The sequence below is a fragment of the Bos indicus genome, chromosome 4 (genome assembly GCF_029378745.1).
Source record: "Bos indicus isolate NIAB-ARS_2022 breed Sahiwal x Tharparkar chromosome 4, NIAB-ARS_B.indTharparkar_mat_pri_1.0, whole genome shotgun sequence".
In the NCBI taxonomy this organism is placed as follows: domain Eukaryota; kingdom Metazoa; phylum Chordata; class Mammalia; order Artiodactyla; family Bovidae; genus Bos; species Bos indicus.
The window spans coordinates 86,142,746-86,160,762 of record NC_091763.1 but is presented as its reverse complement, the minus strand read 5'-3'; the positions used below and the strand labels follow the sequence as shown (position 1 = coordinate 86,160,762).

The window sequence follows — 18,017 nt, the reverse complement described above, 5'->3', positions numbered from 1 at the left end:
CTTGTTTGCACATCCCTAGGGGATCCTCTTTGCTTACTTGGATGGCTGGCAAATAGTGTACTGTGCCTTTAAACACACACACACACACACACACACACACACACACACACACACATAATCAACAAGGATGCTTGGGAATGCTAATGCAGTTATTCTTGACTTTTAATATTGTAAATGTTTTCTTTAGATTGGATACCAATCAATTCTTGCCAAAAATAATTCACTTAGGTTTAACTTTTACATCAAAAAAATATTAAAATACCTACTCTATTTTTCTCATTCAAATTATGAACTTGTCAAACACACACAAATATAAATGCACACACAAACACACACCTATTTTCTTAAGGTAAGTAAAATGAAGAAACAGTTAGAACTGGACATGGAACAACAGACTGGTTCCAAATAGGAAAAGGAGTACGTCAAGGCTGTGTATTGTCACTCTGCTTATTTAACTTATATGCAGAGTACATCATGAGAAACACTGGACTGGAAGAAACACAAGCTGGAATCAAGATTGCTGGGAGAAATATCAATAACCTCAGATATGCAGATGACACCACTCTTATGGCAGAAAATGAAGAGGAACTCAAAAGCCTCTTGATGAAAGTGAAAGTGGAGAGTGAAAAAGTTGGCTTAAAGCTCAACATTCAGAAAACGAAGATCATGGCATCCGGTCCCATCACTTCATGGCAAATAGATGGGGAAACAGTGGAAACAGTGTCAGACTTTATTTTTGGGGGCTCCAAAATCACTGCAGATGGTGACTGCAGCCATGAAATTAAGACGCTCACTCCTTGGAAGGAAAGTTATGACCAACCTAGATAGCATATTGAAAAGCAGAGACATTTCTTTGCCAACAAAGGTCCGTTTAGTCAAGTCTATGGCTTTTCCTGTGGTCATGTATGGATGTGAGAGTTGGACTCTGAAGAAAGCTGAGCACCGAAGAATTGATGCTTTTGAACTGTTGTGTTGGAGAAGACTCTTGAGAGTCACTTGGACTTCAAGGAGATCCAACCAGTCCATTGTGAAGGAGATCAGCCCTGGGATTTCTTTGGAAGGAATGATGCTAAAGCTGAAACTCCAGTACTTTGGCCACCTCATGTGAAAAGTTGACTCATTGGAAAAGACTCTGATGCTGGGAGGGATTGGGGGCAGGAGGAGAAGGGGACGACAGAGGATGAGATGGCTGGATGGCATCACTGACTCAATGGACGTGAGTCTGAGTGAACTCCGGGAGTTAGTGATGGACAGGGAGGCCTGGCGTGCTGCGATTCATGTGGTCTCAAAGAGTTGGACACAACTGAGCGACTGAACTGAACTGAATTGAACTGAAGTAAAATGTGGGTTTTTTTTTTTCATTCAAAGAGTTAACTAAAATGATTCTTAGCATTTCGGTGCCTTGCAGACAAAACTTGTCACTGTATTGTATTCAAAAGCTTTGTCATTGTAGAGCAGGGAGTTCATCTGATCAAAATTTGTAGAGTATTAGGGTTGGAAGGAAGTATATGGTCATATTATTAAACTATACTTTAGTAGTTGAGTCCACAGGATGATATTTTTGGTGTATGGTGGTGGTGCTTTAGTGGCTAAGCTGTGTCTGACTCTTGCAACCCCATAGGCTCCTCTGTCCATGGGATTATCCAGGCAAGAATACTGGAGTGGGTTACCATTTCCTTCTCCAGGAGATCTCTTCCACCCATGAATTGTACCCAGGTCTCCTCATTGCAGGCGGATTCTCTACCGACAGAGCTACGAGGGAATTCCTATAAGGTGTATACCTCCAGTAAAAAGGAAAATAAAGCATATTCTCCAAACATGGATTATTACTAGTAAGACATTTATTAATTGTATTATTACAACTGTTTCTAAAATCCACTACTATTTCAGTGGTAAAGAGGTAAATGCAAAGCTAACCTCAGTCAGAAGTTTATTTACAGTTAGGTTGGCAGTAAATTATAAGACACATCCACTGACTATAATCTGTTACAGAATATGTAATACATTAAAACAGGATAGAGGAGCTACATGAATTGGCAACATTTTATATCATTAAAAAAGCACTAAAAACCAAAAAATGATGCTTACACATAGCTGTAGATACTATAAAATATTTCATTTTTAAAGTTAATTCTGTACTGCTCATTTAAAAAATTTATCACCTGTTTTTAGACGCAGGTATGTATTGTTTATATCAAGTGATATTTGTGCTTAGATATAATTTAAGACCATTAAATATAAATTTATGTTTACTTTCATATAAAAATATATATAAAAATAGAGTATTTAAAGGAAGTTTATATTCATACTAAGGAACTGATCAATCAAAATAGATTTGTTTTTGGTATAGTATTGGAATTGAGGTATTTGTGCATTTGGTAATTTCAGCTAAGCACTGAATTAGCCCTCTCAGTATTTTTTCCCCAAAAGAAAAATAGTCCTTTAAGAGTCATTGTAACTGTGAGATGTTATCTCACAACAGAGCTTTTGTACAATAAAGAAATTTACTATTTTAAAATATAGAAGAGAAAGTTTTCAATTACTAGGATTAGGTATGTTATATATATATATATATGCCACAGTTTTATAAAAACTATTTGTATGTCTATTCTAAATTTGGATTATATACACTCTCTCAGGAAAATCAAAATATGTTTACTAGCAACATAGTAGTATTTGTGGACATATACAAATGCTTTCTGGATATAAATGCCTATGCAGTTGAGAATGCTTAATACTTTTCAAATATTTACATAAAATATTAATATAATCACAGTCTTAAATTATATAGGGCTCTAATAGCAAACAAAAGCTTTTTTCTTAAGTAATATCATCAATGAAACATAATAAAGTAACCCATAAGGAACTATATCTTGTTTTTCTCACTTTAAAATTTTATACTTTATATTTTAAAATTTAAAATTTTAAAATTTTATACTTTAAAATTATATACTTAATCAACTCAGACTTCAGTTACCCATCCAAGTTCACGGGCAGGCTAGGAGGGAATGTTTATGAAAAGTAGAAAGAGTACAAAGTTAAATATATTGGTGTTTTAACTGTAAAATATTATGCTTCCTATTTCTTTCATAGAATCTCTTAGAATTCCCTGGGAAACATTCCTGTTATTCTCCTTTCAGTTAAAGGATTTAAAAATCTGGAAAGAAACTGTTTTCATAAGCATTAGATTCACAAAGCTTAAACCCTCATCAATGCCATGTTTTCTCCTGGTAAGGGCAAGCACAGCACAATCCCCACTGGCAGGTGGAATGTAATTCCTCAAACCCTTTTCAATATTAAAGTACCAAAAAAGATGATAACACAATACTCAAGAGCATGATCTTTTTTCCCCACTTATCAAATGTCTATATTTCTCTTTATCATCACAGTGCAATACCGGCCCAGAGTTGATCTAGTTTATGATTATATTTCAGGTCACCTTTTTCTAGTTCTGTCTTTCATCTTGAAACCAACTGATTTCCAAGTGCACATCCTGATTTTATAAAGCTGTAGAAAAAGTGTAATGACATTTTTTTTAGCTAAATGTGCATCAATGTATATGTGTGTGCCCTTGCGCCTGAGTGTGCGTGGTAGAACCAAAATACAACTGATGACCAGGATTTGGTTCTTAGACCATTGTCCAGGGGAGTGGCTTGTATCCAATTCCAAGTTCAGTCCTTCTGCAGGGCTTCCACAGTTCTTTCAGGGGCACATATCCTGCTGAGAAGGATTTCAGAGCAAACCTGATTAATTGGACCTCTGACATGAAACGGTGATTGAACATTTGTCATAGAGTCTTGTCGTCTTTGTTGTAATTTGCTTTGATTGCTGAAATATTTTCCCACAATATGATTTCTTGATTGTTTCGTTTTAAGAAAGTGATCCTCTTTGGATAATTTAGATTTTATCACCTGCAAATAAAAGAAAAAAAATAGTGAGGCAAAATCAAGGACATTTGAATCCAAACTACTACACAATTGCACTCATCTCACACTAGTAAAGTAATGCTCAAAATTCTCCAAGCCAGGCTTCAGCAATACGTGAATCGTGAACTTCCAGATGTTCAAGCTGGTTTTAGGAAAGACAGAGGAACCAGAGATCAAAATGCCAACATCCGCTGGATCATCGAAAAAGCAAGAGTTTCAGAAAAACATCTATTTTTGCTTTACTGACTATGCCAAAGCCTTTGACTGTGTGGATCACAGTAAAGTGTGGAAAATTCTGAAAGAGATGGGGAATACCAGACCACCTGACCTACCTCTTGAGAAACCTGTATGCAGGTCAGGAAGCAATAGTTAGAACTGGACATGGAACAACAGACTGGTTCCAAATAGGAAAAGGAGTACGTCAAGGCTGTATATTGTCACCCTGCTTATTTAACTTATATGCAGAGTACATCATGAGAAATGCTGGGCTGGATGAAGCACAAGCTGGAATCAAGATTGCTGGGAGAAATATCAATAACCTCAGATATGCAGATAGCACCACCCTTATGGCAGAAAGTGAAGAAGAACTAAAAAGCCTCTTGATGAAAGTGAAAGAGCAGAGTGAAAAAGTTGGTTTAAAGCTCAACATTCAGAAAACTAAAATCATGGCATCCGGTCCCATCACTTCATGGCAAATAGATGGGGAAATACTGGCTGCCTTTATTTTTCTGGGCTCAAAAATCACTGCAGATGGTGACTGTAGACATGAAATTAAAAGATGCTTACTCCTTGGAACAAAAGTTATGACCAACATAGATAGCATATTAAAAAGCAGAGACATTACTTTGCCCACAAACATCTGTCTAGTTAAGGCTATGGTTTTTCCAGTAGTCATGTATAGATGTAAGAGTTGGACTATGAAGAAAGCTGAGTGCCAAAGAATTGATACTTTTGAACTGTGGTGTTGGAGAAGACTCTTGAGAGTCCCCTGGACTGCAAGGTGATCCAACCAGTCCATCCTAAAGGAGATCAGTCCCGGGTGTTCATTGGAAGGACTGATGTTGAAGCTGAAACTCCAATATTTTGGCCAGCTGATACGAAGACCTGACTCAATTGAAAAGACCCTAATGCTGGGAAAGATTGAGGGCAGGAGGAGAAGGGGACAACAGAGGATGAGATGGTTGGATGGCATCACTGACTCAATGGAGATGAGTTTGGGTAAACTCCAAGAGTTGGTGATGGACAGGGAGGCCTGGCGTGCTGCAGTCCATGGGGTCGCAAAGAACTGGACACGACTGAGTAACTGAACTGAACTGAACTGAAGAGCAGGATAACTAACTCACAAAGTTGAACAGCATCTCTATACACAGATGTTGCCCAAATGGCATGAGTATGACTGACACGATCAAGAATCAGTGTAAATTATCTTTCAAAAGGAAAAAGGTTGAAATGAAAAAGTATGCTGCTTTTCTTACTTCAGGGCAGCTGTCTCTAAGGCAAGCAAGGAGTCTCAGATGATATCTTTACCACACTGCTGTGAGTGCGTGTGTGCGCATATGTGAGTGTATTTAGGTTAGATGTTAATAAATAGAAGACACTGACATCTTGCTGAGTCACTGATTCAAATGTGGTACTCTAAACCTATCATGGCATCCTTTTAGAGAATGATAACTAAATGATAACTAAAATGACTTTCAAAGGAAAGAGAAAATGTTTTTGCACCTCATACCCACAAGCTGACACTGTTACAGCCAGTGGTTTCACTTCTCTGAGAAAGAGGTTAAGTTAAGAACCTGAAGGAGCCGCCTAAGTTCCATTACGCTAATAGCTTTATAAATGTTTGTACGTATGTAGATATATTTTTACCTTGAAATTGTTTTCATTAGGCAGTATAAACATTTATAAAGCATAAAAGAGTATCTGATAAAAAAAGTTTCCTTCCCATCACCACTCTTTATCTCCAGTCACTCAATTCCCTCCCCAGAGGCAATGTATATTTTAGTTTTTTTCCCATTCTCTTCACAGATATTTTAGGAATATTAACATGCACACATACAAACAAAAAGGCCACATATATTGTCTATTTGTACAATATATAAAACACAGCTTGGTGAAATCTTATCATTGTCAGCTTTAATCACTGGGTTAATGTACCACAGGTTGTTAGCAACAAAAGTCAGAGAAAATGAGGTGGGGACCAAGAGAGACTGGGGTGGGGGGAGGGTTGAGAAGTAGGGAAAAGAGAAAATACTGGCAAAAATGTTTTGAATGTGTTTGCAGATGAACAGCAAATCTTTTAATTTCATCATACTAATACAATTGTAAGACATTACTTTCAGTCAATATGGACACATTATTTATTTATTACTAACGCCAACAAGGAGAAGGCAATGGCAACCCACTCCAGTACTCTTGCCTGGAGAACCCCAGGGATGGGGGAGCCTGGTGGGCTACCGTCTATGGGGTCGCACAGAGTTGGACACGACTGAAGCGACTTAGCGGCAGCAATGCCAACAAAGGTCCGTCTAGTCAAGGCTATGGTTTTTCCAGGGGTCATGTATGGATGTGAGAGTTGGACTGTGAAGAAACCTGAGCACCGAAGAATTGATGCTTTTGAACTGTGGTGCTGGAGAAGACTCTTGTGAGTCCCCTGGACTGCAAGGAGATCTAACCAGTCCATCCTAAAGGAGACCAGTCCTGGGTGTTCATTGGAAGGACTGATGCTGAGGCTGAAACTCCAATACTTTGGCCACCTCATGTGAAGAGTTGACTCATTGGAAAAGACTCTGATGCTGGGAGGGATTGGGGGCAGGAGGAGAAGGGGACAACAGAGGATGAGATGGCTGGATGGCATCACCAACTCCATGCACATGAGTTTGGGTGAACTCTGGGAGTTGGTGATGGGCAGGGAGGCCTGGTGTGCTGCGATTCATGGGGTCACAAAGAGTTGAACATGACTGAACAACTGAACTGAACTGAATGATTAATGAAAGCAACACAAGCTCAAAAAAAAAAAAAAAAAAAGAACACTAGCTCATATGGTTTTTAAAAATTCTTTTGAAGGCTATGTAATGGTTTAGGTACATATTTTCTGATAAAAGAATGCAGTGAACACAGTTCCAACAATATAGAATATGTGAAAAAAAGTAGCATTTTATTTGGAAGGTAAGTCTTTGTAGTTAAGTTGTGGGTGAGCAGAAACCATTTCAGAAGAGTTGTGTGAATACAAAGTCTGTAACAATCTATACAAAAAGGTTAAGGGCAGTCATTTTTGGGTGGAGGAATGACAGGCAGTTTAAAATGTATTATTTGTAACTTTTTGGTTCTTACTTTTTAATTTTACTACAATAAATGTGCATTACTTTATAATCATACAAACACTAAGCTATACCCATTTTGAAGAAAAATATAACAGCAATATGTTTTAAAGCCAATTATACCCTGCTAAACCCAAAGAAATGAATTGTTTTTCTGTAACTATGGGAGGTTTGGCTTTTCGTGATCAGGCCCCTCAGATGAAGTGACGCTTAAGAAGTTCAGTGAAGTCAGTAGGTTGTGGTGAGGAATCCTTCTGGATCATAATTTACAGCTCGATCTGCAGTTAACCACTGATTAGTATTCCAGGTCCCAAAGTTGTATGTTTCTATTATGGGTCACCTTCCACCTCTGGTTATATGATAATGTTAAATACAGGCTGGGGACGTGCACCAATGTTTTCCAGAAGGTTTTGTCCATTTTGGAGGCGGTTTGTATTCCTCTATAGCAAGATTAGTGAACATTCTTAAGGAAGTTGATTTAAGCAAACACTTAAGCATAAATAATGTAGTCAACCCTGAAAAAATATTATTCCAGTGTTCTGAAGCCAAAATAAGGTTAATTTTGTTTATATAATGTTACCTTAAGTTCTGGCTTTTGCAACTGCCTGATGATCTGCATACTAATTACAATGAAAAATAAAAGGAGATTCATCCCAATGCAAAAAGATTCTATTCCTTAAAAATTATTTTAATGTTTTCTGTGATTTCAGGGTTGCATTTGATGTTGCATTACAAATATTGGATAATACTAGTTTAGATGTTTACAGCAATTTTGAACACGATCATAAAAGGGATATACAAAAATATCTATTTCCAGTGTATTTGTATACACGTGGGAGTAGTGTCAGTCTTTTGCCAGATAACATACATAGTTTTATTTTTGATAAAATAGTTCTATTTTTAAATCACTATGCTGATCTCTGAGAATTGAAGATTGAATGATGGGGATCCCCCCCAACCCTGCACCTTCTGAGGGCCATTCTAATGTCTCCTACAGTGCCAACGCTTCTTTATGGTATATAAGACTGATTCCTACCCATGATGCCAGGGATTGACCCAATACTTAATTCAGTTGGTTTCCTTTGAATACTATTTTTCAAGAAATAATCAAAGATAATAAATTTCTCAGTTTCTTTTATTAAGCCAGTATTACTCTGCTGAATCCTAAAACAGACAAACCTACAGAGAAAGAATTTCAACTTTGATTGGTCAAAACACAGACAGAAAAAATCCTCCCAAAATGCTACTCTAAATTTAATCTCATATCATTTAAAAAATGTATCAGTACTGCGTGCTGTATCACTCTGTCTCTCTCTTTAGTTGCTAAGTCATGTTCAACTCCTGTAACCCCATGGACTGTAGCCTGCCAGGCTCCTCTGTCCTTGGGATTTACTAGCATATACAATTTACTTCAGGTATGTTAAGCTTCAATATTATGAAATATTTTGTCATAGAAGGTTACTGAAGAATTATTTGTAGCTATATGATGTTTGCCTGAAAACTCAAAGGAACCTACTGTAAAATAATGAAATATTTTAAAGTTGATATTTAAAAATTAAATAGCTCTTCTATAATCTATCAACAACTAATAAGAAACAGAGAAAAGATTTCATTACAATACTAAAACAACTTCATCAAATTTGATGATGATCTATAGAGCATAGGTGAAGAATGAGTCAAAAATTTAATGAAACATAAAAGAAAACACGAATAAATATAAAGACATAAGATGTCAAATCTTTCCAAGTTAATTAAAGTGCTATTCCAATTTTAATCACAGCAGGATTGGGGGGGGATACATGACAAAGGAATTCTAAAACAGATCTCAGAAAATAAATGTAGGAAAATGGCCAAGACCATTTGGGAAAGAAAAAAGAAGCAGTGATAAGAGGAGATTTCAATACCAGATATTCATTCATCAAAGGGACTTGAATTTAGCTTCAATCTACCACAGACGCAATTTGCTGGCTGTGTAAGCCAAGTATGGGCTTCCCAGGTGGCTCAGTGGTAAAGAATCTGCCTGCCAATGCAGGAGATGTGGTTCGATCCCTGGGTCAGGAAGATCCCCAGAGCAGGAACTGGCAATCCACTCCACCAGTATTCTTGCCTGGGAAACCCCACGGACTGGAGGGGTACAGTCCACAGGATTGCAAATAAGTCAGACATGACTGAGCGACTGAGCAAGCATAAGCCAAGTAGAAGTAAAATTCAACACGGAGAAAAAATAGGAATTTTCACACTGCAAATTAAAATGTACTTTATAAACTGCCTGTTCCCTAAAAATTTTCATGGAAAAATAAGGCAATTCTAAATAGGAACCAATGTCATATAAATCTAATGACCATAAATGTTGACAGCCAAGTATTTTTAATTACATGGGATTAAAATCAAGCGTGTGTGTTTAAAATGGAGCTATGTACCAAATTTCCCTGGTGGTTCAGCTGGTAAAGAATCTGCCTGCTATGCGGGAGGCTTGGGTTCGATCCCTGGGTTGGGAAGATCCCCTGGAGAATAGAAAGGCTACCCACTCCAGTATTCTGGCCTGGAGAATTCCATGGACGTTATAGTCCATGGAGTCGCAAAGAGCTGAACACGACTGAGCTACTTTCACTTCACTTCATGTACCAAATTGCAAATAGGATCTCCAGTGGAGAAGGGAGTGAAAATTCAGGGGGTGTGTGTAGTACAAAAACGAAAGAATTTTTGTTTTTATTATATATACTTCAAAAATTTTTAGAATTAGCAAGAATTCATGTAATCATTTTAAAAGAGAAAAGCAGTAGAAGATGATGCTGTATATTATAAAATCAAAATATGATTTATTTTTGCCATATAATATCCATCTTTCAAACTTCGGAGTTCTCTCACTTAAGAAACAAACACACGGAGTAACTCAGATATGGTCCCTACCCTCAAGGGCACCTTATAAAGACACATGTCTTAGATACTTGAAGTAAGAACAAGAATGAAATGACTTCAGAGACATTGTCTGAGACTAGATCCCCAAGCTCAGATACTCTATTGTTCCTTAGTAAATATTAATACATTAAGGAGACAGTGCTAATTCATGATGGCCATGATACCTGTCCACACAGCTATTATTTCTTTGTAAAATTTGGTGTCTGGCATTGCCATCAAACTGCTATCTCTTGAGTTTCAAAATATTACTGTATTTTACCTACTCTTATGGACTCTAAAGTGGAAGAAAAGGAGTTAGCTATATTTTTACGTCTTGGAAATGCTATGCAAGTGACCGATGTTTGATTCCTGTAAAGAGTGAATTGTTTCTTTCCTTTGATCTCATGTGTGGAAATATGTCCATGTGAGTCCTTCCAAAATCAGAGGACCGGTTGGGATTACTAAATTCCAAACAGAGTGGTAACTGGAATGTGGCTTTGAAAGAGAGGTGTCAGCAATACAAATGTTAGGCTTATCTCTGGAGAATAATAATAGTAAACAACAAAATGAGCTCTTAGAAAACAAAGGCGAAAAATTTAGGCCTTGAACCAGAGACAAAGGATTCTAGATATTTGTGTAGAATGGTCACCTCAATCAAAGACAAACATGAATGGCTTGATGCTTCCAAATGCTTCTCTAAATCTGGGTGCATAGGATGTGACAACTGCGAAACTGACACGTCTACCTAGAAGAAAAATGAACTACTACATATGGTTAATAACACATAACCAGGTGACTGGGCAAATGTTTACATTACCTGTGAGCATTAGATGATGTTTTTTGTTTGTTGCTTGCTTTTTGTGTGTTTTTTTCTTTTTGGCCAGTTTAATATAATCCAAAGAAGCTCCTTGTCTTTAGTTTTGTTTTTGTTATTTTCTTTTTGTGACTTTGCTGTATCAAATTATATTTAAAATTAGACAGAGAAAGTGAAGGACAATTGGTTTCCATGAAGTGTGTTAGGTCAGCATTGTCCCATGATCACAAGTATAAGTGTAATAATAAAAATTATTTTTGTCTCAGCAATATTCAAATTTAGATTAAGTTACAAGTAGGAATAGATTTTCAAGTAAAGATTATAGTGTTTCAAAACTGTAATAGATTTTTAATATAGTTTCTATGGAAACTTGGAAAGGGGTAATTTTGGAGCTGGAATCAAGGGCTGTAATGATAAGATATAGGATATGTAGATGATTACATTTCTTTGTGACTCAGTGTAACAAAAATTCTGTGCTTTGGTGTGTAAAAGCAACTTTTACTTTCTCTTAGGCTTCTTATATGTTAAGAGATGTCCCAATTTATGATTGTAGATCTTTCCACATCCATCCATAATTAAGGATTTGGGCACATAGACATTTTAGAAGACATAGAAATGGCCACAATTCTACTTGATTAGCTTGGGTCAATGGCTATTGTTAAGACTTACCAAACATGAAAAATTGTTATAAATTACACAACAGAAGTACATGGCAACTTTTACTATTAAATTCATGTAATGTCAACACTCAAAATTGATTTCGCATAGTCAGCAGAATGAATGTATTACCATGTCAATTAATTGCTGCATCTAAAATAACTATGAATTAAAAAAAAAATGATATACAAAGGGAAAGCTTGGTGAACTGGAAAAGTGTCAGGCAGATTACAAGTAAATACCTTTTCTAAAACTGATCTTGACTTGAATAATACCCGAGGAACTTCTGATGTGGTTCCAGATCCACAGAACAAAATAGAAAACAATTTTCAGTGATGCAAGTGTTCCAAAATTTCTAGACCAGATTAGGGAGGATATTCTGATTACAAACGTGTTTCACAATCATGCCTGAGGTCTGAAGAATGAAGGTAATGGTTTTCTAAGGTGGGAAAACACGAGCTTGAGCAGGCAAAACCAGCTAACACAGTCTTTGAAGATAAATGGATACTACTGAGGTACTTTTTATTTGGCATAGTCATTCTGAAGACAGGACATTCAATTCACAATCCAGTTGCAATATTTATGATCAGCTGAAAAAAATAGCTTAAGAATTCACAGAAAGAGAATAAAAATAAAGTGACAAACAATAGCTAGAAGCCAGTCCTTAAAATTCCATTTCAGGAAACCATGCAATTTTTACAGATAATAAGGAATTCTTTCACGTACCGCCCCCACTCCCAATATTTAATTATAGCCACATGAAATAAGCTATGTTTTGAGTGAAAGGAGTCCAACTTCTGAATGGGTCAAAGATGCTGAGGATTAGAGGGCAAGACTAAAGTTTTCTTTAGGAATGAGGTTTTTATTTTTTTTCTTTTTGTTTCTGGTGTTTCTAAATACTCAGTGTCTCTGTCTTCCAACCTACCTCCAAATTATCAACCCTTCTTGCACTGAGAACTGAGCTTCTTTACTTCCTGCCCCCAGTCAGAACTCAGTTCCTGACTCTGGAAACAAATTCTCCTCTGATGTGGAAAGATTCATTAGAAGGAGTTACAGACCTACAGTAGTTTACTGATTTCAAGTTAAACTGTTGGTTCTATCTTGCACTTCTACACAGTTCCCCAGAGACTAACGCCTTGTCTTAAACTCAGTTTCCAAAGTGGCTAAATAGTCATGTCACTGAATTCTTGATACTGTTGAAATTACCTTTGTTAGTCAAATTGATTTCAAACACTATTTAGATGGACTTGTTGAGTCCTGTAATCTATTTTGATCTTAACTCACCAGTATTTGTTTCCCTACATCTCTCCTGAACTTAGAATTTTTATTTAAGAATATGGCACTATTGGGAGTTCCCTGGTGGCCTAGTGGTTAGGATTCTGCACTTTTACTGCCATGGGTTCAATCCCTGGTCAGGGAGCTGAGATCTTACAGTGGTGCAGCACAGCCTGTACATATTGTTGTTTAGTTGCTAAGTCTTATAAACCTTTTTTGGGATCCCAGGGACTGTAGCCCGCCACACCCTCTGTCCATGGGATTTTCCAGGCAAGAAGTGCTGGAGTGGGTTGCCATTTCCTTCTCCAGGGGATTTTCTCAACCCAGGGATTGAACTGGAGTCTTCTGCATCAGCAGGTAGGTTATCACCAAACCACCAGGGAAGCCCTAGTCTACATATGCATATGGCATACAAATGTTATCAGGACTTCCCAGGTGGCACATTGGTAAAGAGATGCAAGAGACATAGTTTTGATCACTGGGTCAGAAAGATCCCCTGGAGGGCATGGCAACCCACTCCAGTATTCCTGCCTGGAAAATTGCATGGTCAGAGGAACCTGGAGGGTTACAATCCATGGGGTCACAGTCGGACATGACTAAGTGACTGAGCACTCACGCACAAAGCGTTATCTAGAAACAATTACTGTGGACCAACATTTTCCACTATTGGAGTCACTAGAAGGATTTGCCCAGCACTATTCTGGAGTTTTTAAAAGAGATCTTCTTTTAGGCCATTTCATTTCTCATCAGAAGAGATCTCCAGCCTCCTGTTTGAGGTGACATGCGACTGATTGCTGGTATTTAGGAGGCTTCAGGACTTTAAGAACTCTGCTTTTCAGAAGCCAGTCTCATGTTTGACTTTCTAATTTCAGCCTCTAGATTAGTTTGCTCTTTGCTATACCTGTCTTTCTGAGTCTAGACTCTCTGCTGTTCAATTTTAAAAGAAATCCCATGTGTATGGGTGTAGGTTCTTGGCTGCATGGATTGGGGTGAGGGACTCAGTGTCCATTGCACACAGACTGTCAGCCAATTGTTTTCTGATGCGTGCTGCAGCCCTGCCTCCCTCAGCACCCGGCTCCTTCAGGTCTGAACCACACAGAGGATCCGTGAGTCAAGCCTGCCCTTGTTATAACTGGTGTTTCTCTTCTGTAGGCACTTTATCGTTTTTTAGGGAAAATATAAACTTTTGCTTTTTTAAACTATGAAAGAATTTTTAAATTTTTAATATTTTAAAGTTTTTATTGAAATAGAGTTGATTTACAATGTTGTGTTAGTTTCAGATATACAGAAAAGTGATTCAGTGTGTGTATATATATATATATATATATACACACACATATACAGCAGAGAAGGCAATGGCAACCCACTCCAGTACTCTTGCCTGGAAAATCCCATGGACGGAGGAGCCTGGTGGGCTGCAGTCCATGGGATCGTGAAGAGTCGGGCACGACTGAGCGACTTCACTTTCACTTTTCACTTTCATGCATTAGAGAAGGAAATGGCAACCCACTCCAGTGTTCTTGCCTGGAGAATCCCAGGGACAGAGGAGCCTGGTGGGCAACTTAGCAGCAGCAGCAACACATATACAGACACACACACATATATTGTTTTTTAGATTCTTTTCCATTGTAAGTTGTTACAAGATATTGAGTATAGTTCCCTGTGCTGTATGTAGGTCCTTATTAGGCATTTTACACTATAATTTTTCTTGCAGGCTAAGTCAAACTTCTTAAAATGAATTAAGATTTCTTGTCTGTTATGAATTATTTCTTATTCTGTCTTTTTTTTTTGGGGTGATGGTGGTGGTGGAGATTTATGTCTTTAAAATCTTTTTTTGTGGAGTTTCAAGTGGAAGAGAAGACAAATGCTTGTGGTCAATCTGCCACATTTAATCTGTACTCCAAGAGTGATTTTAGACCTTATTCTCTATGCTAGGTTTCCCAAAATGTGTTTACTGAGGTGTTAATAGTTATTATTAAAAAAAGAAAAGTGGTCTGTGGTCAACATTTTGGGAAAAACTGGGTCAAACTAAGCTAAACCGTTTCTTTGCTTGTAAGGGCTATTGGGATCATTTAATATACTAATATTATTTAAGAATCCTTTAAGTGGTAGTATTTCCCAAACCGCAGATCTTGATTTCACCAGGCTAGAACACTAAGACCTAAAGTAAGAAAAATGCTAATCAAAGCAATCCAAAGTCCATCTCAGCTTGGCACTTAATCAGTTCACTGCATATAACATGAAATGAAATAGTGATGGGTCAGCATCTCTTTCTAAGGCCTACCAACATTCCACATTCCAGACTGCAGAGGCAGGGCTGGATAGCTGCCTCCTGGGCCATCATACTAGTGCAACATAGAGTGACTGACACTTTTCTGTATTTATCCTCCATTTAATTATCCTTCTTCAGAGAGACACCCTGATGTTATTGGTGTTATCACCATTCAATATAGGATGCTCCCTATGGAAGAGCATTTTGTACCAAGCTGTCTCAGGAAAGGCTGAGCTCCATTATGGCTAATGAGCTCATTGTCACCATGTACCAATCTTTAATCAACCACTAGAAAAAGCTAGAATTCACTTGCATCCTTTCCAGGTTTTAGCTCACTCACAGTTGATGTTTGCCGCATAACTAAAGGCACCATCCAAAACCACTCTTGGGCAAGAGCTACCTGGATCCTGTTTGTTGTCCTGTATAAACACTGGGAAAACAAAATTCCATTTCTACCCATGAAGAGAAACACCTGCTTTTCTAATCAGCAGGAACAGTTAGTCAAAATTGATGCATACCAGTTGGAAAATTGTTTATAGATTCATGATGGCAACACACCCTCTCTTGCTGCTTTGACAGATGAAAGAGACACCCCGAGACCTTTAATCTCACCTATGGCGACAGGGGCCCACTGGAGCTGGTTTGTTATGTCTATGATAGAATTCTCACCACAAATCAAAGAGAACACACCGAGATCTTACACTGATGATTACAGCAATCTTTCTCAGGTATCTGTGAATCTATAACGGGAATGGTTCCATTGAATACCAAAAGATACAAGGCTCCCAAATTCAAATTCTTTTTGCTTTAATACAGCAGATCTTAATTCTTGCTTTTACGGTACAACAAATTCCTTTGCCAGCTCCTGAGTCGAGCACAGAGGAAAATGTGGTTGTTATTAATGAATTTCTGCCCTTTAATGTTTTGTATGAGACCAATAATCTTCGTTTTCCCAGCTTGCTACATTCATCATTAAACCATCCTTTTTTGCAAAATGCTTTAGATATTCTTGATTGTTTATAATAGGCTAACAGTGATTTAAGATGTTGGGTGACAGTTTAGAAAGCTTATAAAACACTCAGTGTCAGCACTGGAGACTTCCTGAGGTACAAGTGGTACAAATTGTTCAAGAGTTAAGCAACAATTAGGCCTCTGTGATGAATGACTTTAGAGACTTTGTGATGAAGGGAGTCAGTTGAGAAAGACGATCTTATCAGTTCTATGTTGTAACTGGAAAGGCAAATGCTCCCACAAATATTTCAGCTCCAACATGAAAACATTAAAATGGGTAACACTGCTCCAGAATCAACAGAGAAAATCTGGGTGATATGCATATACCTTACCATCAAGATGGCACACATCAAAAATAAGGATTAATAAAACATAATTTGTATATAATAATTGTACACAAAAATTATAAAATCAAATTAATGAAGTAATTTCCCGACATGCTTAACTCATGATTATGAAAATTAAGGATTTTTTATTAGTAATATTTATAAGCCAATATTCTAGTTTTGATGACTCAAAGAGCTTTACTGTAGTTGACAAATTCCATGACTCTCCCTGTCAACTGGTTGATCCTGTGGCAGAAGATATACATAAGGCAATCATGTGGGAAAGGCATCTTCTTCTGTTTTTATTATTTATTTATTGGCCACACCATGTGGCTTGTGGGATTTTAGTTCCTGACCAGGGATTGAACCTGGGCCTTCGGCAGTGAGAAGGTAGAGCCCTAACCACTGGACTGTGGGGGAATTCCTGCATCTTCAGGTTTTTAATTGGAGCCATGTGAGACATCACTGGAAGATTTCTCTTTTTAGACTTCCAGAGCACTGAAGCTGAAAAAAAGAAAAACAGATACCCTCCCCTAAAATGCTAACTGAAGACATATTATGTAAAAATAAATAAATAAACCTTTTCTAAATGAGGGGAAAAACCCAATCTGTATGTTGTCTTTCAAAGTCCCACTTTCTGTGGGTTGACAACCTTTGGCTTGCTTTTGCAGCCAACTCTGATACAGGGCTGGCTCAGCTGCAAGTTCACTGTTTCTTCCTCTTCCAAGCTGCCTGCTCTTGTGTTTCTCAGTCTTGACCTCTTACAAATAGGATAGGCCCCAGAAGGATATTTTCTTATGGAAGAAGTAAGTAATCACACAGTATCCTACAGCTTAAAATCTGTTCTGCAATGGCATGGTCAAGCTTCAAGTTGCTAAAATCTAAACTCGAAAGGACATGCTTTCTACTGTTGGTGCAGCCTCTCGCCTCTCTGAGATGCAGTTCCATATATCACACAAAATTGTAACATGACTCCATTAGCAGAATGTACAGAAGAACCAATGCAGGGTCAATAACTTTTGGATATTCATAAAACTCTGAGGATCAAGATGAATTATAACAGTCATCTTAGGGCTGAAAAACAGGATCAGAAGAAACCTTTAGAGTTGTCATCTCACTCATGACTGTACTCTGGTTTACAAAGGGACACAAGAAAGAACAATTGAATCAGTATCTGAGAGGATGATCAACCAAGACAATGTTAATTGCAGTTTCCGCTGAAGCTCCTGAGATCTAGTCAACAACAGGAGCCAAGTAACCTCATTGTCGAAAGCAACATAGTGGTAATATGTGCAAAACTTGCCAAAATGTGGACAAAATTCAGCTTAGCAAACCCTGATTAAGAGCTGGGCAAAGGAGAATAAGGAAGAGAGAGAGAATTTCTATGAAGGACGTTCTTAAACTTTGTGATCTTGCTCCATCTTAGGTGGTTGCTTCATTCCTGCTTTAAGCTAAGTGAGACGGGATTTCAAGACACCAACTTTGAGAGGTAGACATGTGTCCTCTGGGGACTGGAAGCAT

The 18,017-nt window shown here is 37.7% G+C and overlaps 1 protein-coding gene across 6 annotated transcripts in view; it reads right to left on the bottom strand.

Annotated features, from left to right (window-relative positions):
* Window positions 1-1,823: 1,823 nt before the first annotated feature.
* CPED1 (cadherin like and PC-esterase domain containing 1) overlaps window positions 1,824-18,017 on the bottom strand; it is a 328,209-nt gene continuing 312,015 nt past the window's right edge. For all 6 annotated transcript variants that reach the window (XM_070788065.1, XM_070788061.1, XM_070788062.1 and 3 more), the window contains one exon: window positions 1,824-3,911. In XM_070788065.1, the coding sequence (XP_070644166.1) occupies window positions 3,672-3,911 (240 nt within the window). In that variant the 3' untranslated portion in view covers window positions 1,824-3,671. The remainder of the gene's footprint in view (window positions 3,912-18,017) is intronic.